Raw genomic sequence first — 18,145 nt, forward strand, 5'->3', positions numbered from 1 at the left:
AACGCACGCTGCTCAGCCCCCAGAGGATTCTTGTCTCCCTCTTTCAGGAGGCCAGGCTGGCCTTCCTCACCCTTTACATTTTCTCTCAAGTATCTCCTCCCCCAGATGACCTGAGAACCACACCTCCACTGGAGGCCCCTCACCCCATCAGGCCCCATCACTGCACGCCTCTCCCCGCCTACAGCACCTCTTGTAGTGTGCATCCATCTGATTATCTGTGAGGCCCCATCACTGCACGCTGCCTATCCCCCCACAGCACCTCTTCCAGTGTGCATCTATCTGATTATCTGTGGTTCTTTTCTGTTTCTGACCACCAGACTGGTAAGCTCTATGAGATCAAAAACCAAATCTATTAATGAATCAATGTATGTCCAGTCCTGTCACACTGTAGGTAAACCACAGATATGTCTTGAAAGAATCAATGATTCTTAAGGACAAAGAAAAGCCACCCAAAAATGTTAAATTCAGGAGAATAGGTGAAACAAGTGACTCATTCTGGAAAATGAGAAACACAAGCAGTTAAAAGTCCACACTAAAAGAGAAGACAAAAACGACTGTATGAAGACACCATAGGCCTGGCCTTTCAAGTGAGAAATGAAAGTTAAAGTCATTCAGTCGTGTCCAACTCTTTGCGACCCCATGGGCTATACAGTCTATGGAATTCTCCAGGCCAGAGTACTGGAGTCGGTAGCCTTTCTTCCCTTCTCCAGGGGATCTTCCCAACCCAGGGATCGAACCCAGGTCTCCCACATTGCAGGCAGATTCTTTACCAGCTGAGCCACCAGGAAAGCCCCCAAGTGAATCAAAAGAATTCAGACTTAAAGGTCTGTGAACTTAAAGGACTCTGCCCTTTTCCCCACAGAAGCAGACTTTCATTAACTACCTAACACAGATGACACACTTAGGCTGTTAACCTTTGCCTCTGATTTTATAAAAATGTGTCACGTGTGCTGGGCATTCACAGTGTCAACAAGACTGTCTTACAGACAACTCACCCCCACTGAAAGCAAGCTCTGGAAAAAGGACAGCAAGTTCAGTGCAGGTTTATACTCTGAACTGTCACCACATTTATGCTGCTTCATGCTGCTCTCAGCAGATCCAAAAAAAAAAAAAAGCTTTTGTTGAACATCTGCTCTTAAAAGATTAAAATCAGAGCATGAAGATGCACAGGAAAATAATTAAGAACACAGCATCACCTATTCAGCACAGTCCTCTGCGTGGAGCAGGCACCAGGGTCCCCCAGGGGATGCTGTGACAGAGCACTGGGCTCTGTCCACAGAGTGGCTGGTGCAGGAGGCCCAGGGAGGGGCCGGAGCATTTCTAACAGGAGCCCAGGTGATGCTGCTGCTACTTCATATAAATACCACGGGAACAAAAGTCTCTTTGATAAGGAAATCTTTTCTCAAACTGTTTTACACGTATTTAAAAAGAAAGCACCTTCCTGAAACTGTTTGGTTATTACAGTAAAGACTAACACTGAGCACAGCCAGAAAGTGTTTTTTAAAGGTTGACTGAGATATCCAGGCGCCTGATATGTGACAAACTAATGTGATATTGACAGATGGCAGAATGTTTGAATCATGAGTAACATAAAATGCACATTTAAAAGCTGAAGGAAGAATCGAAGTGAGATAAAACTTCACATCCACTAGGATGTCTGTGATCAGAAACACGGGGGAATTCCCTGGCAGCCCAATGGTCAAGACCGTGCTTTCCACTGCAGGGGGCACGGGTTTGATCCCTGGTCGGGAAACTAAGAACTTGCATGCTGTGCAGAGTGGCCAAAAAAATAAGACAAATAATAACAAGCACTGGTGGGGATTTGTAGAAATTGGAACCTTCACACATGCTGGTGGGAATGTAAAATGGTGCAGTCACTTTGGAAAAATACCTGGTAGTTCTTCAAAGGATTAAACAGATGTGCCACAGGACCCAGCAATTCTACAACTGGATACACACACACACAGACACAAGAGAAATAAAAAGCTAAGTCTACACAAAAACTTACACACAAATCTGCATAGTAGCATTACTCACAGCAGCCAAAAGCAGCAACAATCCAAAATCCATCAATTGATGAATAAGAAAATGTGATATATCCATACAATGGAATATTATTCAGCAATAAAAATAAATGAAGGACTGATTCATGCTACAACATGGATAAATCCTGAAAACATTCTGAAAGCAGCACACATATTGTATGATTCCATTTACATGAAACATCCAGATCAGGCAAATCCATCAACATAGAAAGTAGAGTAGTGGTTGTCTGGAGCTGGGAGAATGAGGAGATTCGAAATAATAGCTAAAGGGTCTGGGTTTCTTTCTGAGGCAATGAAAACTGACTGGTAGGTGGATGCACAAACATGAATATACTAGAAACCACTGAACTGACACTTCAAGTGGACAGGTGGTATGATATGCTTATTATCTCTCAATAAACCTGTTACAAAAATCAAGCCAAGCAACCAAAGGATACATAAATTAAAAAATATAAGACGGGATAGATACACCAGACAAATAAGGACACCATGACCACACAGGTAGCAAACTGAATATTAAACAATTTAAAAGAGGATATGCATAACTGTTTCACTCTGCTGTGTGCCTGGAACTAACACAACACTGTAAATCAACTGTAGTCCAATAAAAAATTCAAAAATTAAAAAAAAATTAAATCTCAAGGGTCAGAAAGGAGCATTATATAGTGATGAAGGAATAGCAAGACCAAGAAGATGTGGAGAACGTGTACCTGATAATACAGCTTGGAGATTTTTGAAAGGAATAACTGACAGAACTACAGGGAATATTGACAATCAGTACAGATAATCTTAAAACTAGCTTCAGATAGATTAAAGTCCTAAAGATGAAAGATAAAATTATGAAGCTAACATAACCAACTGTGGAAAATATCTTTATAATGATCCACAACTCAAAAAATACACACACAGAAACAAAATGACACATTTAATGAGAGGTTTCTGTTCCAAAAGGACAACAGACAGGAGGAAGGCATATGCAGTATTTAAACCAGATAGATTATCATGAAAGAACTCCTCCAAAGCAATAACAGCAAAAATTAAACCCAATTTTTATAAATGGACCAAATAAATGAACTAATTATGTGCAGAAGAAATCTAAATAGCTAACAAATATACAGATGTTCATGGAAAATGTAAATAAGGAGAAGAAATCACCTTACACTCAGACTGGCAAAAAAGAGCTACATAATACAGTGTGTTGACAAGGACACCAGAATACAGGAACCTGGATGCCCCACGGTGGCACTGACTAACCCATACTGCTGTTCCAGAGACCACTGGAGTGCTACCCTCCACGACTAGGCAATTCCATGCTTCCCTATGCACCCAGGAAGCCCTCATGGCTCCCAAAGATGTGTGAGGATGCCCAGTGTAGTCCTACAGGCAGCATTAGGAGAGAAATCCTAGCAGCTACTGCTTGGTGAGCAGATAAGCACACACAGTGTATCACAGTAAATCACTGGAAACCCAGCAAGGACCCAAAACAATGAACTAGACACACACAGAAATACAAAGCAATGGAAAACACAATTGTAAAGACATGGCATTGAGTTTTCAAAAAAGATCTAATGTAGAGTATCATTTTAGCACATTAAAAACACACATGTAGAGAGTTCCCCGGTAGTCCAGTAGCTAAGAGTCTGTGCGCCACTGCAGGGGGCCAATTTGATCCCTGGTCAGGAACCTAGAGCCCACATGCTACAACTAAGACCCAGTGCAGCCAAATAAATATTTTTTTAAAAAATGTACAGAAAACAACGGGCTTCTCAGGTGGCTCAGTGGTAAAGACTCTGCCTGCCAATGCAGGAGATGCAGAGATGCAGGTTCAACCCCTGGGTCAGGAAGATCCCCGGAGGAGGAAATGGCAACCCACTCCAGCATCCCTGCCTGGGCTATCCCATGGTCAGAGGAGCCTGGTGGGCTATAGTCCATGGGATCACAAAGAGTTGGACAAACAACTTAGCAACTCAACAACAACAGCAACAAAAAATAACACTATCTCAAGGACATACACCTATCCAGGCAAATATCAAAGACACTAAAGCTGATGCCTATGAAGGAAAGGAGAATGGAAGTGAATGATCGCAGGTCCTGCAGTGACCAATGCGAAGCGTGCTGTGATCAACTCAACTCTGTCCGTGAGGTAAAAGGTTCGAGTCATCTGAATGAAACCCAACTCTGCTTTCAAACACAGGCATGCCCATCTGAACAAATTATTCTAAGAGATCCACCAGGAGGACATACCTGTACAATAAGACACGCCTTTGCAAGTAGCGTTAATGGCCTCTTGGCACTTCTTCTGGGCCGTCTCGAACTGACAGTTTTTACAGCAAGGACTGTTCCTGTCACTGCAGAGGAAGAGCACACAGTCCAGGTCAATGGCCAGCATCACAACGCAGACTACGGTCATGCCACAGGCCCCGAGAGGGCAGGGCAGAGCCTCCTTAGGCCACCCACTCCTGCACAGACTCCCAGGTGCTGGCACCCCCAGACATGGTCCCTCGGCCCTTCCTGATGCAGACACGGGCAGCAGAGTGGTCCACAGTGACTCATCTTTAAAACACCTTGGTGTCCTTGGTTTTCATTCACTTAATAGATTTTTTTTTTTTAAGTGACTTTTTTTTTAAAGGGACTTCCCTGGTGCTCCAGTGACCTCCCAATGCAGGGTGCATCAGTTGTCAGTCCTTGGTCAGGGAGCTAAGATCCCTCATGCCACATGACCCAGCCAAAAACTAAAGCAAAAAAACAAAAACAAAAACAAAAACCAACCCCACAAGGCAATCAGTAGTTAAGAAACTAGGCAGCCTGGTCAGTACTTGCAGTGTTAATACACACTGTATGCAGTTCAGTCTGCATAAATTAAAGCTGCCCCTCTACTTCTCAGCCAGGCACAGGGCATTAAAAATGAGACATAAGACTTATAACTTGTAACCTGTAGTAAGTTAGAGATTTGTAACTAAACCTTCCTCCACATTTGGTTTCTGTGATTCAACAGCATTCTTTAGGGCTATTCTACAGCACAGATACAAGTAATGAGTTTATGTCCCAGAACTGTTGTTATGAAAGAATGTGACCATAAACCTCCTTGCTGAGTCATCTTTGTACATCTCTGCTTCCTTAGGATTCTCTGTACCACGGCATCACTACAGCAGAGAGGATGCAAGACCAAGGATTTGTCATGGAATGTCAAACTGCTTTCCAGAAAACATTTTCTTTGCTGCACAGGGGTAGACACACACTTTCACAGGCCCTCTAATGACTCTCAAGGCCCTGCGTTTTCAGCCCACAGTTCCGGGGATCCCTCGTTAGGCGCCCACACGCCTGCCGCACGCAGCCCTCACCTGCACTGCACACCCGGCCTCAGCGTGCAGTCGCTGTTGCAGCAAGTGTCGTTGTTGAGGTACATGATGCCGGGGTCGCACTCCTCACCCTCGTCCACCCTGGAGTTCCCGCACACTTTGTTGCTGCGTTCCTGGAAACACTCCTGGGACTTGCTTTCAATGGTCTTATAGATGGACTGTTTACTGCAGTTTGAAAACATCTTAAGAGAAAAAAGGCCACACAGGACCCAAGATAACATAAAAATTCAGGTAAGCGCTTATTCTCCAGGGACAAACTTTAACGCAAAAGCCACAACCAGAACCAGCTTGAAGGCTTATCAGGTTCACTGTTGCCTTTAAATGCCATTTGCTGGCACCTTCCTCTGCAGGAGGCTAGAAACGTTATGTGAATTTGGTGAAGCCTAAAATTCTTCACAGGAAAGTAAGCCACACAAATGCGGAGACCAAACACCTCCACCAGTCAGGCATGAGCAGAGTCACCAGACTAAGCTCAGTGACTCAGTGGCCAAGAGTGGCCCCACTCAGAGTGGCCCCACTGCGGGGACACTGACCGGGCAGACCCCTGTCTTCCTAGATACAATGATCCAGGCCTGTAGAACACGTCTGCTCTGATTCTCTGAATTTACATCAGTCATCCATGTTTAAAGTGTTTTAACAGCTGAGTTTAGTAAGAGGTGTGACACTTCATATATATGTGTGTGTGTATGTATATATGTAGTCTATTAAATTAAATTCCAAATTATTACCTAAACGTCTTCATGGGTTCCTAAGATCTTAAGTTTGAGTTGCTACAGCTGACCCCTAGCTTGTCCACTTGATATGCAAAACCATAGAAATGACCTACATTTGGGCATTTTTCCTGATGCTCTAAAATAGAGTCCAGTTCCCAAACAATTTGAAAATATCAAGAAAAGCAGAACAAGATTTGGGTAAAACTCAGCCTGAGTACTTTTAGAGGTAGGGCCTCCACAGTCTGCAAATGACAACAATGGCTTCATCTGCCACCCAAACAAGCACCATAAGACCCCTGAGGAGCAGAGAGCACAAGACCCTCATTAGACAGTATAAAACATACATTCATCTCTGGCCACAGCTCCTGGCACAGAGCTCCTGAAACCTCCATAATTTCCTAGGTAATAGGAGTGTCTTTTGCTGTAATGAGCAGACTCTGAGTGGGCTCCTGAGTGGGCAATGGTCACCAGAAAGACCAAGCCATGGTTAGAAGCTTGGAATTTTCAGCCCCACTTTCCATTCTCTTGCAAAACGGAAAAAGGACCAGACAGACGTCTATGAAGACTTTCAGTTCAGACTCTACAAGTGAGTCACAGCCACTCTCAGGAAGTCTCTGAAGCTGTTTCCCATGTCCCAAGTCAACGAGTGTCGAGTATTCCAGACACCTTCAACAGAATATGATCTCTCTACTTATTTGACAAAGCAAATATTATTTACTGCATACCTGGTACCCTGAATGAGCATTGGAGACAGAGCTGTAAACCAGAAAGGCAAGCGCCTTACCCACAGGACACTTACATCTGGCAAATTACATATTTTGTTGCAAAAGTTTATTAAAATATGCAAATTATGAAGCAATGTAGAGCTAATATGAATGATATGCTTATAAATGAAAGAAAATTTTAAGTGAAAGTCTAAGCCCACCAGACCCTGCAAACTAGGATTCCAGTGCAAGGCATTAAATAATTAACTTTCCATACAGCTCAAAGCAACACATGATTAATCTTGACAACGCACAGTCCAAATGAGCAGATTTAGATGGACCACGTTTCACGGTACTTGGTAACGTGCAATTCCATCCCTAGCTGCTGCTGTTCAGTCACTCAGTCATGTCCGACTCTTTGTGACCCCATGGACTGCAGCACAAATGGAAAGCTTTTCTGGGCTCTCTTATCATTCAGCATCATCTCTTCTTCCCTAATCACATTAACAACAAAAGCGCCAGAAGACACGTACCTTATTGTTCTCGTGGTCGCCGCTCACAGCTATGGGGTACATGACATACTTCCCTCCCTGGTCCTCATTTGGGGCACATTCCGCCAGACCATCTGGGTCGTGCTCTGCTCCAAAGTTGTGCCCCAATTCGTGAGTTGTAACGAGGTCAGCTTCCTGAAGGATCACACAGGGAAAACGTTACTTCCTAACACCTAACCATCACCTGCTGTGGCCAGCTGGGCTCCTCTCTCTTAAATGGGACCTGATCAGTCAGATTCCGATCAACAACAGGGCAACAGCTGGACTATGACTTCTTCTATCAGTTATAGAAATTAAATGGAATATTTAAGATTGTATTGAATACTGTTAAGTAGTATTACATGGATGAATTTAAACAAAACATAAATTAAAAGATAGACTGGAACACTCAATTCGGAACCAAACACTGGCCATTCCAAAACTGCCTGGCACTGATAAACCAAAGAGCTAATAACCAATCACCCAAGCCCCCTGCCCTCCCACCTCTCATCTCAGTCACACTCCCGTTAGATCTAAGTGTGGTGGGAAGGTTAAAACTAGACAACTAAAGAAGAGCAAAACAATGTTCCTTATCCCAGTGACTGAATTCCTGTCCAATGACAGTGACCTAGCCCTAGAGGTTCAGAATTTTGTTCAGAATCCAATTGAAGGGTTGGTTGTACTGAACCTATCAGATCACCAGAGGATTTCTATCTGAATAGAATGGTAAATTTAGCCAGTAAAGCTAAAAAATTTCCCATATTTAACTGCATGAGATAACAAATTACTGATTTTTTTTTTTCCCCTGAGATGGGAGGGGGGAAATCACTCCATGGACATGAAAAAAATCTATACATATTTTTACAAGACACTGTATATTTTTTTAAAACAAAGAGTTCCAATTCTGAAACCAATGTGTTGAAGATTTCCATGTGTTAATATTAAAATGGTAGTAAAGAAAACTTTGCATTTTTAGCAAAAAATATTCAAATTCCAAAGGTTCAATATGGGGAAGTAATTCCATACTATGCTTTGGAAAAATTCATTAGTGGATTCTCTAATCCACTTCAAAAAAACAGACTAACATTTTAAGAACAGCTTATCATATTTTCTTCTTTCATCCCATTTCACTTTTTTTTTTTAATTCACCAAAGTCCGTAATTTATATTAGGTTTGCTCTTTGTGTTGCACTTTCTATGGGTTTTGGCAAACATATAACGTCTTTTCTTTTTTAAAAAAATTATTTTTGATGTGGACTATTTTTAAAGTTTTTGTTTTTTTTTTTAAAGTTTTTATTGAATTTTTTTACAGTATTACTTGTTTTATGTTTTGGTGTTGTGGCCATGGGGCATGTGGGATCTTAGCTTCCTGACAAGGGATCAAACCTGTGCCCCCTGCATTGGAAGGCAGAATCTTAACCACTGGACTGTCAGAGAAGTCCCCACATAATGTTTTATATCCATCACTAAAGTATACAGAACAGTTTCAACACCCGAAAGAAAACCCTCTGTACTCCATCTACTTATCCCTCCCTCCACTCTTGGCAACCACTCATCATTTTATTGCCCCCATGGCTTTGCCTTTTACAGAATGTCATACAGATGGAATCAAACAGATTGTCTTCTGCTGCTGCTGCTGCTGCTAAGTCGCTTCAGTCGTGTCTGACTCTGTGAGACCCCATAGACGGCAGCCCACCAGGCTCCCCCGTCCCTGGGATTCTCCAGGCAAGAACACTGGAGTGGGTTGCCATTTCCTTCTCCAATGCATGAAAGTGAAAAGTGAAAGTGAAGTCACTCAGTCGTGTCTGACTCTTAGCGACCCCATGGACTGCAGCCCACCAGGCTCCTCCGCCCATGGGATTTTCCAGGCAAGAGTACTGGAGTGGGTTCCCACTGCCTTCTCCTTGGCTTCTTCTACTTAATAATATATTGACTCTTTGGGCCAGACAATTATTTTGCGTGCTTGTAGCGGGTGGTGGTGCTGTCTTGTATATTATAGGCGGTTTAGCAGCATCCCTGGCCTCCAAAAAATATATATAATATACATTTATGGTTCCTCCATGTGTTTATAACTTGATAGCTCTTTTTTAAAGTGCTTAATAGTATTCCATTATCTGGATGTACCAGTTTGTTTATCCATTCACCTACAGAAAGACATCTTGGTTGCTTCCAAGTCTTGGCAATACTAATAAAGCCATTATAAACATCCACCGGCAGGTTTCTGTGAGGACTCCTTTGACTACATACTAAGGGTGCCGAGTCCAATGTAACACCAGAGTGTGTTTATTTTTCTGAGACACTGCCACACTGTCTTCCTAAGAGATTGTATTAATACCATTTTGCATTCCCACCAGCAATGTATGAGAATTTATGTTGTTCCACATCCTCACTAGCATTTGGTATTATCACTACTTTGGATATTAGCAATTCTATTAGTTTTATAACGGGCTTTCCTTGTTTTGATTTGCAACTGCCTAATAACATACAGTACTGAGCATCTTTTCATTATGCTTAGTTGCCATCTGTATATCTCCTTTGGTGAGGTATCTATTAAGATCTTTGGCCTATTTTAAAATTGGGTTGTTTGTTTTTTTGAGTTTTCAATATACTCCTTATATGTTCTGGATAGCAGTCCTTTATCGGGAGCTGCAGATGAAGAGCTCCAGAAAGGATGTCTTTAGGAAAAACAATAATACCAACTGGTCTCAAAAGAAGTTTGACAGCTGACAATATTTCTTCTTTATACTTTTCATATTTGTCACTAAAAATATATATCTGTTTAGGCAGAGACAAAGAACAGTATGTATTACTTTTTAAAAAGATATCTACATAAATATTTAACTGCTGAGGTCCCACTACAATAAACTCAAAATCTACTCTTTTAAAACTTGAAGAACATACCTTTGTAAGGATGGTTTTACCATAATTTTTTGTGCTGGTCAAACCACTATTCAAATAGATATTTTTCTTTCCAATTGGACTGTAATAAGCTACAGGAAAAAAAAAAAACAAATGGCTTGTTCAATAATTATAATGACATAATTATATCATAATCCAATCACCTTGCTATTCCCACATATTTCATACAACAAATGGAAAACTTACCCTTTGGACAAACACCTCCGTGACTGTTCGCTCTGGGAGAACCAACATAAGCTAAGCCAAGGGTTCCCATATCAAAATCTTGGTACGTGAAAAGATGTGCTAGGCAGACTTTAGATGCTTCTTCAGCAATATCAAAACTAAATTGCTTTTAAAAAAACAAAGTGTTCTTAATTAGATTAACAATTACATCAGACCAAGACATGTTTCAACGAAATATTCCAGAATACTACTATACTGTACAACTGCCTTTTTTTACATTTTTTAAAGCCAAAGTATAGTTGTTATAAAATACTGGCTATATTCCCGTGTTGTACAGTATATCCTTGTAGCTTATTTTATATGTAACAGTTTGCACCTCTTCATCGCCTACCCCTATATTGCCCTTTCCCTCTCCCCACTGGTAACCACTGATTTGTTCTCTATATCTGTATTTCTTTGTCGCCACATTCACTAGTTTGCTGTATTTATGGATTGCATATATAAATGGTATCACACAGTATCCTTCTCTAATTTATTTACTTATCATAAGACCCTATACATCCATCCCTGTTGTTGCAGATAGCAAAATTTCATTCTTTTTCATGGCTAAGTAATATTACACAGATACAGCACTCTATGGATCTCAAACTAATAACAGCCTTAATTCCCCTCAAGCTTTGAAAACCTGACTTCACTTCAGTCTTGTGAGACTCTAACCAGAGAATCCAGATGAGCCACACTGTGCATGGACTAAGCCTAGAAACCATCAGATAAACGAAGTGCTGTTTTAAGCCGCTAAATTTGCGGTAATCTGTTACAGCAGCCATGGGAAGCTAACACATTAACAACACAGAAGATAAATGCTATCACTTCACAGAAGGCCATTTTACAACAAAGCAAAGGTATAGACAGCGTGTGTGTTAGTCACTCAGTCGTGTCCAACTCTGCAACCCCATGGACTGTATGTAGCCTGCCAGGCTCCTCTGTCCATGAAATTCTCCAGTCAAGAATACTGGAATGGGTTGCCATTTCCTTCTCCAGGGGAATCTTCCCAACCCAGGGATCGAACCTGTGTCTCCTGCATTGCAGGCGGATGCTTTACCATCTGAGCTACTAGGGAAGCCCATAGACAGAGACCCGGGGACAAAAATGATAAATTGTATCTTGTCAGGACAAGAATCCATATGGCATACAGTATTTATGTTATCCTTAGTTACCAGAATAAAAACACAGAAATTTAAAATTTCCTAGAGTACTTTCAGATCTCCACATTACACCTCTACCATCTAATACATTTTTATACCATTTGGTAATTACTGACCTCAGAGATCTACTAATAAGCTTCAAAGAGACCTGAACTAACAAAATCATGTATAAGAAATTTATTCAGAATAAGGTGGATATCCATTTATCTCCTAAAGCCCCATTACTTCACTAGATTTGCAGAAATTTTACCATTAAGAAGCACTGCTTTCTAGCAATTTTCGCTTTCAGTTCTTTCCACCTTGCTGTCTGCCCAGCAACAGGGGAAGAGGTCACCACTGGATCAGCTGGGGTGTGCTGACCCTGGTGCTCACCACCTCTAAGACATCCCCTCATTAACACAGACATGACCCATATTTTTAGAAATCACAGAATGGTGTTAAACACTATCACACTCAGGGTTCCATAACCTACCTCTAGCAACATCTTCACATCCCAAGCATCTTTTTCTTCATTTGGGTAACTTTTTGCCATATTGAAGTGCCTTTCACCAGGTTTTACCACTTGTGGAGACTTGAGAATGCGAATCTATACTTAAAAAGATAAAACACTTAGAACACTTCAGAAAAGTTCACAAGGTTAAAATAATACTGCATTGTTTCAACTAAAAAAGACCATTGACCATTCTTAAAAAAAAAAAAAAAAAGTTTTAGAGTCAAAATTCCATAAAATTCTTCAATTCTAACATCCAATGATTAAAAACAAACTGAGAAGCAAAATGGTATGAAAAATATGTCAAAGAATGATTTATAAATTATAAGTGTGCTTCTTTTTATTTCTTCTTTATTTAGTTGGAAAAAATTAAAACCTAGGTTCCATGAGCCTAAAATCATTTATTCCAGTGATTCAGAGATAAGAATGAGATGTACAGCTCTGCACACAACAGACATATGAGCAAAAAAAAAAAAAGAGTTTTTCCTTATACATATAGCACAAATTCATATTAATCCTACTTAAAAAAAAAAAAAAAGGGATGTTGGTTTCTCTCCAAAGGCTAATGCAGAAAGGAACAAAGTCATGCTCAGCTCACTGTTTCTGGAATCTCTTCCATATCTGCCTGCCTGCAGAGGGGATACTGCAGTCTGCCCCCGCCCTCCAAGTGGTGAACTCACTGGGGTGGGCTCTGAAGCTCTAGTACTGGGTGATCAAGATCCATTCTGGGATGAACCAGGTGGGAGACCACTGTGACTGCACGTCTAAACCACATTCTCCAACCACCTATCATCAGCAAAGAAGCTGGTATTTTATCTCCTACCAGATCTAGTTTTTTTCAAATGGGTTCCAAATTCCTAAAGCAGAAAGCAGCTTTATTTATTGGTCTGCTAAAATTCAAATATGCTGCAGCTATTTTCAAGTGAGACTCCTTTATTGTATCATAATGGGATAATCATCAACATATTCATGAAATGAAAAAGCAAGGTGCAAAAGAGTACAACGTACCAGACACAGACAAACACATGCTACACATGCATAAAATATCTCTGGGGAGATGTGGATGAAACTAGTGACATGGATGTCTCTGGGGAAAGGAACTGGTTTGACAACAGGTGGCTGAGGAGACTTACTTTTCACTGGCTTTGGTACCATGTGTATATATTACCTATTCAAATAAAAACTTTAAAAAGGAAATGCAAAAGAGTAAAAGAAAATGGAAAAGGGAAAAATAATTCTTAGTTTTATACAAGTACTATAAAAGTGTAACATTTATTAAAAGTATGATACATGACTTCAAAAGCTTTTTTCTTTTTGTTCTCTATATTCCACACTACAGAACCTGTAATATGGCTACTTTAGTACAAACAACCTGATAAAAGAGATAATTTCCTTAATTTACATGTCAAAATATCTGTCCAAAGTAATAACCAATTTTAGAATACTTGTTAATAACAAGTCGTATCAATTTGGAACAATTTTTATTACGTGATATAATTAGGATGACATTAATACATCAGTGATGGACATCATTAACAGATAGGAACTCAGAAGATTCTTAGGAAAAGAGATCTAATGGTTCTATATGTATAAATGCCTTGAAAACATACACATAGCATTGCTGAATGAATTTTCTAAGGCTTCAACAATGTGTTAGAATTCTAACTAGAGACATTAAGCATAATCAAAAGTAAAGCAACACAGAAGAAAAAAGGCCATGAATTCAGAAAAAAGGAAAGATCTTAGTAGCATAAGAAGGCTTCCTGCCTAAAAGAAGCCTAAGAACAGAGTCTTTCATAATCTATAAATAGTATCAAAACACTTAAGTTTATCAGATAAAAATCACTGACATATCAGAATATTAATTCATGATTAAAGTAGAAGATAAGTTTCTGGGCTGTTAATACAAGTGACAAATATTTATACCACGCAACTTAGTTGAACATTATAACAAACATCCATTGATAAATACCTGTTCTATCTGTATTCCATAACCTTTAAAACCTGCATTGTCCCATGAAGTGTTTCGATAGATGTCATCAACTCTGTCAATTAGCTCTATCTGTGTGTATAAAAAGAGAGTAAGAGAAAGACATTATGTATATTTTACCATTCTTTGTGGTCTAATATAAGTTCTTCAGGGATTAAAAAAAAATCAATTTAAATACCACTGTAAAAGTTTCACCAAGTAAAAAAACTGACATTAGGATGTTACTCTTAACGTTGACAGTTCTATCAAAGAAATTATTCCTAGCCTCAAACTTAAAATGTTACCAGAATAAAGCAGTTGCACAATTAACCCCCAATTTCAGGTAATCAACTGCATAAAGAATGGAAATATCAAGTAATGGGTTTTTTTTAAAAACTGCCACTCAACTATGGAAATCAAAATTAATAGTCAGTTTACCTAAAATAGCCCAAAGAAGTACTCTGTTCACTCTATCTCTTGCCACATACTTCAAAAAAAAAAAAAAAAAATCCTTCAGAAAGTAGTAAGGAGCAGTGGCACATACCACCACCCCTATCCCAGACCCTCCCTAGGCAAAGTTCAGCACCCAAGCACAAGGCAGAAACAGGAGTGAGGTCTCACCATGTCTCCTCTCTCCCACCCTCTGATGGGGGTAGGGGGAGAGGTAGAGTAGAGATCACTGAGGGAGGAGGGACAGTATAATAGCCAAGTATGATCCAAACTACAGTAGGAACAAAATATGCATTACCTATCTTTTCCTTAAGAGAAGACTTTACTGTTCAAACTGGGTAAATGAGGTTTGTTCTGGCAACTGAGAAGCATGTTACAGGTCTAAGAAATTGTTCTTTGCTTATGGTAACTCTAAGACCAAGAAATTCAATTTCTGGGAATTCCATGTGGTCCAGTGGTTAGGACCCTGCCTGCCAATGCAAGGGACACGGGTTCAATCCCTGGTCTTGGAAGATCCCACATGCTGCCCAGTAACTAAGCCTGTGTGCCACAATTATTGAAGCCCGCATGCTCTAGAGCCTGCAAGTCGCAACTAGAGAAAGTCCACACTCAGCAACAAAGACCTAGAGCAGCCAAAAGAAAAAGAGAAATGCAATTTCTAAGACAAGACCTTTCATTATATTCATATTCCTGGTATAATGAACAAAGAAGTAAACTAAGAGCCCCTAATACAAAACCCACACTAAGAAAAGAAGCCTCTCAAGAAAGAATACCTAGGCTTCCCTGGTAGCTTGGTGGTAAAGAATCTGCCTGCCAATGCAGGAGACACAGGTTCAGTCTCTGATCCAGGAAGATCCCACATGCTGTGGAGCAGCTGAGCCCTACACCTGAGCACCCAACTGTTGAATCTATGCTCCCCAACAAGAGAAGCCACAGCAATGAGAAGCCCAGGCATCCCGACAGAAGAGTAACTCGCTGCAACTACAGAAAAGCCCGCACAGCAACCAAGACCCAGCACAGCCAATAAACAAATTAATTTTAAAAAGAAAGAGTTTCTTACTTAGGAACAAGACCTATAGTGACTTCACACACTACTCCTACTACCCTCGTAATAAAATTACTTGACATGGAGGGCAAGGGAAAGAAGGGCACAAAAAACGCACAGTATGGGGCCAGCAAGGCGCGGAGAAAGACGGCTTTGCTGCACTGGGCTCTAGCACTACAGAATGAATAGCCACATTCTCTTTAACTCCCTCAATGTCATTTCAGTCACTGCCAAGTGATCACGAGGAATGAGGTCAGACTGATAAAAAATGTCAATGAAATATGATTCCCTTGACTTTTAAAATGACAACAGTAAATGCTGAAAAATCCAGCATCAGTGGTTCTGTAATCTTGCCTTCAAATCTCTGTGTTACAGTTACAACACCACAGTTCCATTTATTTCACCCAGTTACCGTCTAACTATTAGATATTTTACATGATACAAACTAAGTGACCAATCCCTCTGATAGACATATATAAGGAAAAAGAACACACACAAGTTCATACAGATACTTTTCCCCCCACTCTGGAGTATACATCCATATGTCCCACCAAGGGGACCACTGTCATCACAGCAGTGATGTTTTCACAGAGTTCAGGTCTATAAAGACAGAAGGTCTACGTTATGAACTTTCCTTAAACATAATATGCATGAAAATTCTGATGTGCAGAAAAGCCTAGTTGGAAGGTAAAACGGTTTTCAAAAATTTGAAAATAGCATCTAACAACTAACAATAATCAAACTGCGTTATTGTTTAAATAACGTTAAGAACCTCAGGTGATAGACCTCAAATATTCTAGGAAATCACAAACCATCTGAAACAGATCTCATTTCATGACATTTCAAATTACAGCAGTCTTCTCTTAAATGGCACTTGCCCACCTAAGGAATGTTTCTGCCCATTACATCCTCCAATTTCAAATACTCACCAAGTAGTTGGTAGTTGTACTCTCTTCCCCTCTGCCCATGTATTTGTAAAAGCGATGATCTGCTACCACCAATAATTTACACGTGTTCTTCAAGGGATTAGGGTCAGCTCGTCTCTTCACTCGATGAACAAGCTCTAATATGAATTTGGATGCACTATTAAATCAAAATTCACCAAAACAAGGAGTTTTTTTATAGCAAATTTTTAAATCTAGCATATTTTTGAAACAAATATTATTTGAGCTCAGTATCCTTAACAATATTTGAACAAGAAAATTTGGAGAAAGAAAAGTGAAAATTAAGGATGAGGTTTTCAAACTGTAGAATTCAAGGGACTTCCCTGGCATTCCAGTGGTGAAGACTCCGCACTGCCACTGTAAGGGCGCAGGATCAGTCCCTGGCTGAGGAACTAAGATCCCGAATGCCTTGTGGTGCCGCCAAAAAAACAGTAATAATAAAAAAGTTTAAAAAAAGTGTAGAATTCAAAAACAAGGAAAAGTGTAAAAGTACTTCACAGAATACAATAACCACCTATCTACTGCTCGACTATGGAGGTGTCATTTTTTTCTAGAAGAAGTCTACAAATTAACTAAAGTAACAGCAAAAATATCCAGATACTCCGACATTAGAAAACTAGCGAGGGACTTCCCTGGCAGCGCAGCGGTTAAGACTCCGCGCTCCCAGTGTGGCAGGTGCAGGTTTGAGCCCTAGGCAGAGAATTAGGATCCCACAGGCCACTTGGCATGGCCAGAAAAAAATTTAAAAACAAAATAAAACTTGATCTTTTTTTTTTTAATTGGAGGTTAATTACTTTACAATATTGTATTGGTTTTGCCATATATCAACATGAGTCCGCCATGGGTGTACACGTGTCCCCATCCTGAACCCCCCTCCCACCTCCCTCCCTGTACTATCCCTCTGGGTCATCCCAGTGCACCAGCCCCAAGCATCCTGTATCATGCATTGAACCTGGACTGGCAATTCGTTTCATATATGATATTATACATGTTTCAATGCCATTCTCCCAAATCAACCCACCCTCTCCCTCTCCCACAGAGTCCAAAAGACTGTTCTACACATCTGTGTCTCTTTTGCTGTCTCGCATACAGGGTTATCGTTACCATCTTTCTAAAAAAACTTGATCTTTAAATAAAACAGCAATAAATGGGTAGACGATCTTTAAAACACTCTAAATTCATCTGTCCCAGGGCTGCTAATCTTCTTTTAGACAAAATATACCCCTCTTGCTACCAACTGATTGCTTATAAACGTATCTGAAGACTGTTTTTTCACCGTACTATTCTGTCATTTCTAAATACCTGCTAATGAAAACGTTTTTCCTCAGATTATTCAATTTCCCCTTTCCCCAATCTTTTTTCTAGTGTTTTCAATTATTACAGGCAAAAAAAAATGTAACTTAAGAAATTTCTGAACAATATTGTTTCCTGTCTATAGCCATACCACCCTGAACATACCTGATCTCTCCTGAACAAAACTATTTTTAAGCCAAAATTAATACTATAGTTACTTGATAATCATGGTTCTTTTTTTTTTTTAAATCAACTAATAACCACCCCTACTGAAGACAGCTGTTATGCTTGCTTTTTATTTGAAATGTATGTTTT

General features: G+C 40.1%; 1 protein-coding gene across 1 annotated transcript in view; it reads right to left on the reverse strand.

The window, feature by feature from the left end:
- Window positions 1–18,145, reverse strand: part of ADAM17 (ADAM metallopeptidase domain 17) — a 44,728-nt gene that overhangs the window by 6,544 nt on the left and 20,039 nt on the right. Inside the window, exons 6-13 of the mRNA XM_010852049.1 lie at window positions 16,523–16,656; window positions 14,102–14,191; window positions 12,112–12,225; window positions 10,456–10,600; window positions 10,252–10,340; window positions 7,355–7,507; window positions 5,387–5,586; window positions 4,290–4,393 (exon numbers count right to left, since the gene is read on the reverse strand). Coding sequence (XP_010850351.1) covers window positions 4,290–4,393; window positions 5,387–5,586; window positions 7,355–7,507; window positions 10,252–10,340; window positions 10,456–10,600; window positions 12,112–12,225; window positions 14,102–14,191; window positions 16,523–16,656 — 1,029 coding nt within the window. The remainder of the gene's footprint in view (window positions 1–4,289; window positions 4,394–5,386; window positions 5,587–7,354; window positions 7,508–10,251; window positions 10,341–10,455; window positions 10,601–12,111; window positions 12,226–14,101; window positions 14,192–16,522; window positions 16,657–18,145) is intronic.

This window comes from Bison bison, unplaced genomic scaffold, assembly GCF_000754665.1.
Source record: "Bison bison bison isolate TAMUID 2011002044 unplaced genomic scaffold, Bison_UMD1.0 scf7180017864307, whole genome shotgun sequence".
NCBI lineage: Eukaryota > Metazoa > Chordata > Mammalia > Artiodactyla > Bovidae > Bison > Bison bison.